Here is an 11,214-nt window from a genome sequence, read left to right as displayed (position 1 = left end):
GCCCCCACAGGCCAGCAGGTGAGGCTGGGAGTGGGGAGGGAGCACGTGTAGGGGGGCCGCGGGCAGGGTTTGGCGGCGGGCCTGCGCTCCTCTGCTGGGCTGGCTCGCTCCTGCCCGCCTTGGCTGGCGGCGGCTCAGCAGCGTCTCCTCCTCCCCTCTGCCATCCCCGAGAGGCTGCGGCTGCTGCTGCGATGACTCATGTTTCCCCGCCTCGAGCCATGACGGCGCCCTGCGCGGGGCGGGCGGCTCCCGGTCTCTGGCGGAGCTCCTGCGCGCGGCACCGTGGCTAGCCGGCTCTGCAGAGCGGCGGGGCCCCGGCTGGCGGGGAGCTGCACCTGCAGCCGCACCCGGGCGGGCGCTCGCCCTTCCCCTTCCTCCGCGTTGCTGCCGCCGGTGCCTCCTGCTGGCGCAAAGGGCTCCGCCTGGCTCCAGCCCCAGGTAAGCGGGGGGCGCGGCGGAGCCTGGCTGCTGGTCTGGTAGCTGCGCCAGCAGCCGCGTCCCCGCGGGGGCAGGGGAGACAGAGGCCGGGGCTGCCCGCCCGTGTGTGTGTGTGGGGCGGTGCACGGGGGCGGGCCACAAAGGCAGCTCCGTCCCGCATCCCCCCCTCCCCGCCCCTGCTGGGGGAGCCGCCCTGCAAAGCTTGCGCTTTGGTTGGGGAGCGGCTGGCGGGCTCGGTGCCGGTCTGCGGAAAGGCCCCCGTGTGCCTGCCCGGGAGCAGCGGCTGTGCTGAGTCAGGGCCCCGAGGGTAGGTCTAGGCCCCGCTTTCGGCTGCGTTCCTGGTTCACTTCTCGGGGTTGACGTTCTGGCCCGGCCTAGCGGGCAGGGGGCGGGCTGGCTGGCTGGCTGGGGGGTTGATCACTGAGGCGAGCAGCCGGGTTGTGGGTAAAGGCCCATTCCTCCCATCCTGCTGCGGGTTGGCTGGACTCCAGCGTGCCTGTTCTTCTGTAGCCCAAAGCAACCGTTAGGACAATCAGGCCGTGCTGTGGACAAAAATCAAATCACTCCAGCCTTTGCCTTACTTCAGTCGGTCAGCTCCGGCAGCCTAGTGTGTCCTAGGGCATCACATTATGGGAGTGGGAGGAAGGATTAATAAAACCAGGTAAATGTTAACCATTTCTGCATGCTCATTTTGCCTTGCCAGTCTAGAGCCAGTGCTTAATTAACCTCTAGGCTTGGTGGTTCACAGCCCTGGCACCTCTGGGCTTGTCGCATCACTTAAGAAAGTAAAAATATTGCTTGAGCTCCGGCTCGTCTTTCATTACAAATTAAGCACTGTCAATAGCCCATGACTCTCTGGCTTGTTTACTAAAAAGGAGAACAAATAGTGCTCACTGCTACTATTATTTTATGAAGTTGTAGGTGGGGTTCTTATTCAGTGAATAGTGCCCAATGCAAAGGCCACAGAAATCAATAGACTTCCATTGAAGTCAGTGGGTTTTGGGTGAGACGCTTATTAAAGAGTGAGGATTATCTAGCTGGGAAGTCAAGAGACTTGTTCAACCTGGATGGTGACTTGATGTGTAATTTTGTTACTGACGTAATGAGCTACACCTGAACAAACCCTAGCGCTCACATGGAGTTCACTGCAGGATTGGGACCTAAACATCTCTGTGGCTTAGTATCCCATTTGTAAAATTGGGAATAATACCTCAGACTCAGCAACATTTATTTAACATTGTTCATATTTACAGGACAGTTTGAGGTCCTTGGATGAAATGAGCCATGTCAATGAAATGTATTATTAAGTTAAAAAAATTAATATTTTAAATGTATTTCTCTTTTTATTCAAACGAAGGCAAGGAAAAGTCCAATGAAACAGACTTCTTTTATTTAATTGAAGGGATTCTAAACACTACAAAAAATGTGGGTAGTTGGTTTAGAAGAGGCATTGTTAAGCTTATTTGCCCAGTGAAAATGGGAGTAGTTCTAGATGCATTCTAGCAGACAATAGTAACAATCTAGTGAAAACAGACCATTGCAAATTACACTAACCAAACAAGTACTGCCTCAAAGGCAGAAAAGGTCTTTGATTAGGTGGCATAGAAGTTCTTCAAAGCGACACTGCACGGACAAAACGTGGAGAATAATTTTCATTTTATATACTCTCCAGGCTACACAATTTCATGTATCTTCTGGTCTTTTAGTTTGTGGAGACAGACCAATTAGAGTGCAGTCTGTAGCATAACAAGGGTGGTCTAGTAGGTTGGGTGATGGACTAGGATTCAGGAGACCTGGGGTTATGTTCCTGGCTCTGTGTAAACTTGAGTAATCACTTAATCCACTCCATGCCTCAATTTCCCCATCTGTAACATAAGGATAATACTTTCCTATTCCTCAGGGGTGTTGTGAAATTAAAAATTCATTCATGATTGTGACAAACTCTGATACTGTGTTGATGTATAAAAAGAGAGAGATGGATTTTAATACAGCCATGCTTGCACTTCAGATTCATAATTTCTGGAAGCCATTTTTCAAAGGACTGTAGGGTAAATCACATTATGTGGATGGATAGATTGGATTGTTGCTCCTATCTGTTGAATATATTTGGGGAAAATTTGCATTAACGCTTTTTTCCAACAAAAATGAATTGAAATTATTTTCAAGTTTTTTTTCTCCTATTTGTTTAACAAGTCTATCTTATCCATGTTAGGTTATTCTATAGCACCCATCATTGTACTCATCTTCTACATGCTTCTTTGTCATCCAACCTCCTCTCCTAATTGCTGCATTGTTCACTGTAGCTGTGACCCCTCCTTCTCCAGGCCTGATATCCTATGCTCTACCGTTTCTGCTCTTTGAACATCCTGATATCTTGCCCTCCTTGGCTTTCTCATATGCTGGCTCTGGAACTTGGTTGGGGCTGCTGTTGCAGTATAGCAAAAAGCTCAGGTTATCTCTTGCATTAGCCATGGGGCAAGGAAGTTGGCTGCAGATCCATGTAGGTTACAGAACCATATTCCATATGGACTCCAGGACATGATGATGTGGCCTCTACTTGTTGGTGTGTTTGCACTGGATGGAGTCCTGTATATGGAGCTTGGATGGGTCAAGTAATTAGAAATGTGGTACAGAGATGACCAGCGATCCTGGTGCTGGTACAGGGACGCAGAGTGAAACGGGTTGCATAGCTTTTCCTCTCCCGGGCACAATTTACAGATTGGGGCAAGACTGGTCTTGTGACTAAAATGCTGGATTGGAACACAAGTGATCTGGGTTCAATTACTGGCTCTGCCATAGGCTTCCTGTGTGACCGTAGATAAGTTAATTTCTCTGTGCCTCACTTTCCCATTTGTAAAATGGGACTAATAATACTTCCTGCCTCATAACCTCTATCTGTCTTGGCACTTTAGATTGTAAATTCTTTTGGGCAGAGGATTCTTTTACTACATGAATGTCTATAGCATCTCGCACCATGGGGCCCTTTAGGCAGTACTGTAATACAAAATAATTCAAGAACTCATTGAGTTTTCCTGCCATCTTGTCTAAAATGAGGGAGGTAGGATATAGCAGGTTCACTCTTTTAATTATTATATAAACACTCAGAGCAGCTTCTTGAATTTCCTCTGTATTGCTTTCTGCTGCATTCTCACCCACACAGGCCTGCCTTTATTAGCCTTTAAGGTGCTCCTGGGACAGTTTCTCTTGCTGACAGCCTGACTTTTTCATCTTTTGCAGCCTGTGGTCCAGAGACAAGTGAAAAAGTAAGTTCTGTCTTTATTTTCATGCAGATGATATTCTGTGAAATTAGGAGGTTGGGGAGATGCTGGATATTTGAATTCAGAGAGATGATTTTTTAAAAATGTTTCTAGCTTTCCATTTAAGAGCTGGGTATTATAATCATTATCTGAAGCCACAACCAGTGAACCTAACTTTAATGTATAGTAGGTAGTTTTTAAAATGAAGACATGGAAATTACATCCTTCAGAGGAAAGAGTGAGTGTGAGATAGTTGAAGTAAAGTTATTGAATAGGTCAACATATTTTACAAATGCCATTTTTTGCGGCATCCAAAGTGTTTGTGATGTGATATTATGCTGTAAACTCCAACATTTAATAAATTAGTAGTTTTGGAGATTTATTTTATAGTTTTAATAAATCCTCTTAACTTCCCTGTGTGGATCATGTTTCTTGCATAGAATTAAAATTTAGGAGTCAGATTCTGCATTGATTTACCTCACTGTCTTCAAGTAGGTTCCATTGGGTTACTGCAGAATTTGACTACTGTTCTGGAACATGAGCAAAACATTTTATTACACTCCTTAGCAGGGATAATGTCTAAAATGGTAGGTTAAAAATGTAATCAACTTTTCTTCTCATTTCAAAATCCAAGTATTTTATGTGCATAAAATTGCTTCAGGGTTCTCTCTCACGTTTTAATACATATTTTAAAAGTCAAGCCCTCATTAGCAACAAACCAGATTGTTTGTTTTTCTCGATCATGTATATTATGGGAAGGAAACAGTTTCAGATTTTTGAGGACTTGTGAACAAAAATATTGAATAAATGATGAAAACTGTATTGAAAAGATTTATTTTAAAAGGTTCAAAATAAAGAGTTCAAGAGGGAGGATCTCTGATGCTGATTTATCTATAACTGTACAGGAAATTTTGCTGATTCAGTTTTTGTTTTGTTTGGATATACTCTCTTCCTGATATTGCAATTCAGCTCCATTCTGTGTTAATTTTTTTTTCTTCCCTAAAAAAAGAAACAGTGAAAATGTCTCAGGATCCTGACACTCCACATACAAGTGGAGAAAAATCAAGTGATTCAGAGGATAGCCAAGAGGACTGCTTAAACAACCCAGATCAGTCTATGAGAAAAAGGATACGACAGAGTACCTCAAGTCCACACAGATGGAACACAGTTCAATGTAAGCAAATCTGTTAAAATGAAAAAGTACAAAAACATATTTTTCTTGTGAAAATAAATTTTTAGATTCTTTTACAAGGCTCACTAGGGGCAGTGCAATTATTGTTTATTTAACTATTGTGTAATTAATTTATTGTATTGATCATTCGTTAACAGTTAAAAAGCAGAAGCAAATATTTTTGCAAACATTTTTTTTCTTTAATGTCATTGGCTATTCTGTGCTGTGAAGCAGCCCATAAGTTAATGCACACCTCAGGCACTCCTTCTGTGCTGCATTGATCAGGCTACAGTAACAGAATTAAAAACAAACATTTTTTTCCCTAAAGTATGCTGGGCATTCATTCCAGTTAATTATAGTTTTCAATTCTGGAATTTACTTCCTATCACTAGAAAAAGTCTTGGATTCCCTTTGTCGTCAGATCATTATTTTACTGCCCTTGCTTATTTAAATCCTGATCCTGAAAGGTGCCCTCTATCCAATGTCTGTGGAAGATGCCCAGCACTGCAAGATTGCACCCTACATGTGACTTTCCTTCCATCGTAAAATCACCACCCACATCCTCCTAGAGAAGTTGTTCCTTCAGTTCACTTTTTGCAACAGTGGGAGTTTTGTATGAATAAGGACTTCAGAATTTGGCCATTTGTCACTTTCTAAAGAATTGTTTTCTGTGCTTTTTTATTAGGTTGTTTTGCAAAGTACAGGGATCCAAATTTAGGCCCCAAACTAGCAGGGTCTCAGAGGCACACTACACATCCTGGCCAGCCTCTGTGTGGTGGGGAAAACAGCTTTGTGTCCCTTCCTTTAGCAGTTCCCTCTGTTGCCTGGAAGGAGCAACATTCAGGCTTCTTGTAAACCTTCTGGTGCTGTGTTTTGTGGGGTGGGAGAGGATGGGTAGGAGTGTTGTTACAGAACAGTGTTTCTCAACCTTTTCAGTAGCAAGTACCCCCTAACTTCTGAAAATTTTAATAAGTACCCCAACACTTAATTTTCCACGGGATTTTATATTTACAGACTAATGTGAGCCATATGTTGGAAGGAGGGCTGAGTATATTAGGCCATAATATGACAGATGTCCGATCTAGTGTGGGTAGGGTTACCACCTTTACACCAGGCGTGCGCAACTCAAGTATGTGCCTGAGCTAGAGGTGATGTTGGCCAAAACTAGGAGGCTTTGAGTGGCATGCCAATGCTACGGAATGTAAAGCGCCGTGCCAAATTTTTTGCCATAGATTTGAGAGGAGGAACGGGTGAGAGAGAGACAGGGAAAGGAGGATGAGAGAGAGAGGAAATTAGGGTAACTGGTGAAATCTGGGGCTGTCATAGTTGTCAATTTCATGGCTCAGCTAGAGCAGTGAAATTGACACATTTTCTGGGCTCTGGGCTTTGAGCCAGGGAGGGGAGCTGCCACCTGGGCAAGTTGCAGGCGGCTGCTGCCTAGAGCCAGCCCAGGAGGTGGGCAACTGCCACCCAATCCGAGCTGGATCTCACAAGACGCAGAAAGCTACCGCCTGCCTCCCAGCTGGGACCGGGGCGGGAAGTGGGTGGCTGTAGCCTGGCTTCCCGAGACTGTAGCACCTGCTGCCCACCTCCCCGCTGGGAGCTGTGACTGGGCAGGAAGCCGGGGACTGCCACCCGCCTTCCTCAGAAGCCGAGGGCTGCCACACGCCTCCCAGCTGGGAGCTGAGACCGGGTGGGAAGCGGGCTGCTGCCGCCTGGCTTCCCCAGAAGTCAGCAGCTGCCGCCCGCCTCCCTTTCACTCTGTTTTTCCCCGGGTACCCCCTGCCTGTGTCTCATGTATCCCCAGAGGTACGCATACCACAGATTGAGGAACTGTTGTAGAATAACCCTTGGTCATATGGAGGCTCCTATGAATGTTTGAAATAGTGTCTTTTACACCCTCCATTAGTGTGCGAAATCTACCTCTACTTTAAACTCTATTGTTGCTGAAAACCAGGGATCTCCAAACTTTCAGTGGTGAGGGCCACACTACTCAGTCTTGCTCATATGGTGGGCCGGAGTCGCTGGGGGGCCCATATAATGTGAGAGAAGGGTGGGGGGGAAGCAGGGGCCAGGATGGGGGAGCAGCTTCTGTGTGGCACTGCTTGGGGCCGGGAGTGGTGCGGCTTCAGCCAGGGCACCCCTAGGCCCATGTGGGGGTGGGATGGGGTGGGGGTGGGGGCAGCTGCTGTGTGGCACTGCTTGGGGCCAGGAGTGGTGCACTGGGCCCATGTGGGAGAAGTGCGGGGCTGGGAGTGGGGAGTGGGCTGGCCAAAATGTGTCAGTGGGTTGGATGTGGCCTGCAGGCCGTAGTTTGGGGACCCCTGCTGAAAACCCCCAGGCAAACACGGATAGATATCCTGTGGTCACAAGGTCTGCTTGTGCCTGGAGATACCTATAAGGGAGAGAGGAAGGAAAGCGCAAGATATTAATAAATGTCAAACCTTTGCACCTGACATTCCTGTGAGCCAGAACCAGTAGAGTAGTGTATTCTACATATGTACCATGTGCATGCCTTTGATCCTAACCAAGGGTCTGTCTGTCTACCTTCGAATACACATCTGAGTAACTTTAGTCATTTGACCTGAGGGGAATATTTGAGTGTCAAAGGGCTGGTCTACACTAGAGAGTTTTGTCGACAAAAGTCAGCTTTTGTCGACAAAACAGTGGAGGTGTACAGACTAAAATGCTCCTCTGACAGATGTAATTCCCCTGCTATGCCAACATAATAAAACCACCTTAATGAGAGGTGTAGGGCTTATGTCAGCTTAGTTACAGCGTTGCAGTGTTGATATGGCTGAGCTGTGAAATTGACATGGTTGCCCAGTTCCCAATGGGGAACCGGGCGGGGAGAAGCCCTTAGCAGGTTCCCCTGGCTCTGTGGGGAACCAGGGAGGGAGAAGCCCAGGAACCAGGGCAGCCTTGGCTGAGCTGTGAAATTGACAAAGCTGCCTGGCTCCTGGGGGAGCAGTGGGGAGGGAGAAGCTGAGCAGCTAGGCCCCACTTCTCAGGGGCGAGATGCCATGGGTGGCTTCCCCCTGGAAACGAGTAGTGGAAAAGCCTGGGGCTGGCTCCCGATGGGGAACAGGGGTTGGGGCAGCCCACTGGGAATATGTGGGACTCCCGGCAAGGGCCTGAGACACCGGGATCTCCGCTCCTCACAGTGCCCCGCTTAGGTCAGTGGAAGCGCTCCTGGCGAGGACGCACTCCACCAACCCAAGGAGGGTAGTGTGGACATCTGCTATAAGTCAACATGTTAGGTCAGCTTATTTTTCTAGTGTAGACAAGGCCTAAGTACTTACAGGATACGGCCCTCATATAGTATGCACGCTTGTTTTTTTAATACGTCATCCAATCCATCTGCTCAACTTTCTGGATGGTTGTAGTCTTTGGTTTATAGATTAATAGTTGTTGTTTCCCTAAGTGAGGGAAACCTTCAAAGACCCCTTCACCCCCAGAAAGAGGTCAAGTGTAGGGGTGTCTCAGCTTTTGGTTCTGCCAGTCTGTGTAGCATACTTTAAGTCTGAAAATTAATGAGCTTTAATAGGGCTGGAAACATTTTCAATCCTAATGCTAGAAGGAAGTGACCAACATTTTTTCCAAACGGTCATGTTATATCAAAGTTTATTGCCAGAGTATGGTCTTTCTGGTTTGGTGTCTTTTTAATGTAGAAGTTGGATAGGATATGTCTATTGACTCTGACAAGTCTGATATGACTATCAAGCCTCTATAGGTAAAACAAATGAAAAAGCAAATGGGAATTCCCCTGGATATGTTTTCTGCTTATGGCTAAAGAAGCAGAATTACCTCAATGATGATATTTGTAAAAAAACTGTCAAATTCTTCACACAATGCACAGTCAACATGGGGAACTTCTTGCTAGAGGATGTTGTGAAGGCCAAGACTATAACAGGGTCCAAAAAAGAACTGGATAAGTTCATGGAGGATAGATCCATCAATGGCTATTAGCCAGGATGGGTAGGGATATAAAACCATGCTCTGAAATGTCCCTAGCCTCTGTTGCCAGAGGTTGGGAATGGGTGACGGGATGGATCACTTGATCATTACCTGTTCTGTTCGTTCTCTCTGAAGCACCTGGCATTGGCCACGGTCGGAAGACAGGATGCTGAGCTAGATGGACCATTGATCTGACCCAGTATGGCCGTTCTTATGTTCAATTATGTCTTGAGCCATTGACTACATTATTTGTTTAGTTTTTTAAAAACAGTGCTAATTATTTGTTGAGCATTGACGGTGTGCATGGTGCTCTGTCAAACACAGGAGACGTTCCCTATGGAAATTATGTTCTAAACACTGCAAGACATCCTGCAGACAGAGCTCACACACGTTCTGCAGCATGCTGAGAAGGCACAAGTCAAGTGTTTGGCCATGTCTATACATACTGCGCTGCAGTGGCCCTTGCACCACTGCAGCACATCTGGTGAAGATGCTTTGTGCCGATGGGAGTGAACTCTCCCGTTGGCATAAAAAAACTGCCTCCGCCAGCAGCAGAAGCTGTGTCGGCAGCAGAAGTTCTCCCGCCGACATAATGCTGTGCACACGAGCACCTGTGTCAGTGTAACTTGGGTCATTCGTGGGTGGAATATTCACATCCTGAGCAATACAAATTTTGCTGATACAGGCGATAGTGTAGACGTAGCCTTAGGCATAGTCCTCTGCACTCAGAGGTAGTAAGTCATGCGTGCTGGGTAAAGACGGGGCTACGGTGCAGGGTCTGAAGAGGTGTGCTTAAGTGCATTCTTCAGCATATAAATGAGGTGCTTAGCTATGGGCTCACTTCTTAGTTTTTACTCCTACAATTAGGCAGGAGTAATTTGGCAATCAGGCGATAGCACTTTGATTTAAATGCAGGCTCACTGCACTGCCTGTCTGCTCATCACTTCAAACCCTGAAGTACTCACAGGCATTGTGCAGGATCAAACCCCAGGCAGCAAGATGCAAGTGTATAGAGTGCTGGGTGAATTGAAGAGATGTTATGACAAAGTGGCCCAGGTAATTCTTTATTAAATAAATGATACTTTGTATAGCAATAATTGGGGAAAGGCTTCTAATTGAAGGGCTGTTCCATGTTGAAGGTTGCTGCTAGTGTAAACCCAATCAAGTAAGCCTATTAATCTATCTAAAAAAATATCTTGCAAATTAACCCAATGTGTGATTAGTATGGATCAAGGGGTTTTATCTCAGTATTGGAAGTATGTGTGTGTAAGTAATATTATATATATATATATATATATATATATATATATATATATATATATAAAATGTTTTTTGCCAAGATTGGAATTGAAGCAACAGGATTATCACAATTGCAGGGTGACGGAGCAGCCAATCCTTGCTTTCCATTGTTCTTTATCTTCCTTTAGTCCAATTGGGAGAAATCTGGCCAGTCCTGATTCACCTGATGGCCCTAATGATCTGGTCTTTTCTCACAGGTGATTGAACCAGAGAAGAGCTCTGTTCCCTTTTCTTCTCAGTTTTGGGAAGTCACACTCTATTACGCAGAATAGTTTGTTACATGCCTCCCCTGTCTCTCTGTTGCTAGCACTGATATCAGTGCTGCTACAAGCACAACTTGGGGGGGATCCTGCTCCTAAGAAGGTCAACGGCAAAGCTCCAGTTGACTTTAGTGGGTTCAGAGTTACTTTCTTAATCAGCATTTATTATTATATCATCATCATCGCCGCTCTTATTGCTACGTGCTGCTAATGGCACATTCTGTATCACAGCAATATCAGCCCTGGCCCACTGGGATGTTATAACCTAAGTCAGGACAAATTAGAGCTCTAGTTCCCAATATGTTCAGGCAGCTGGTGCTGTTTTCAAGGCTTGACTTACCCCACCCAGTGACCTTCCAGCTCCCAACTTTCTATAGTCAGTGGCCTCCTTCCTTTACTACCTAGTGAAAGCTGGGCCTGGTCTGTGTGGTGTCCTGGTGCACTACTGCTTCCCATTCATTTGTGCACTTTCTAATGCGTAGTGGTGCTCATACCACTCCAAAGTCTCAGGCTACTTGCCATGCTCTAGGATAGGGAGTCCCATTGTGAGCATACAGAGATGAATGGAAGGAGAAGACCTGTGACATCAGCACACAGGCTAGGCCTTGAGATCATTAGCAAGTTAGGAATGGCAAGACCCTGGTTTCAAGAAACGGAGAAGGGATGTAACTAGCTGTTTTCTTGCATAGTGCTCGTGGTGGTGGTGTAAGTGCTTTACAGGTACTTAGGAAGATGAAATTCCTACCTTGAAAAATGTATAATCCAAATGGCAATGTGTACATGATAAATGGGGGAATAGGATGCAGTGGAAATATCCAGGACTGAATGGTGA

General features: G+C 46.1%; 1 protein-coding gene across 5 annotated transcripts in view; it reads left to right on the top strand.

Moving 5' to 3' along the window:
- Positions 1-11,214, top strand: part of TCP11L1 (t-complex 11 like 1) — a 29,219-nt gene continuing 18,005 nt past the window's right edge. The window contains exons 1-3 of one of the 5 annotated variants that reach the window (XM_067532105.1): positions 1-18; positions 3,599-3,701; positions 4,705-4,869. In XM_067532105.1, the coding sequence (XP_067388206.1) occupies positions 4,716-4,869 (154 nt within the window). In that variant the 5' untranslated portion in view covers positions 1-18; positions 3,599-3,701; positions 4,705-4,715. The other 4 variants (XM_067532106.1, XM_067532103.1, XM_067532104.1 and 1 more) reach the window with 4 other exon arrangements.

Source organism: Emydura macquarii, unplaced genomic scaffold, assembly GCF_026122565.2.
Source record: "Emydura macquarii macquarii isolate MOO-44397 ecotype Brisbane River unplaced genomic scaffold, CSIRO-AGI_Emac_v2 contig_3240, whole genome shotgun sequence".
Taxonomy (NCBI): Eukaryota; Metazoa; Chordata; order Testudines; family Chelidae; genus Emydura; species Emydura macquarii.
The sequence above is the reverse complement of the archived record's forward strand: the minus strand, read 5'-3'. Positions and strand labels throughout refer to the sequence as shown.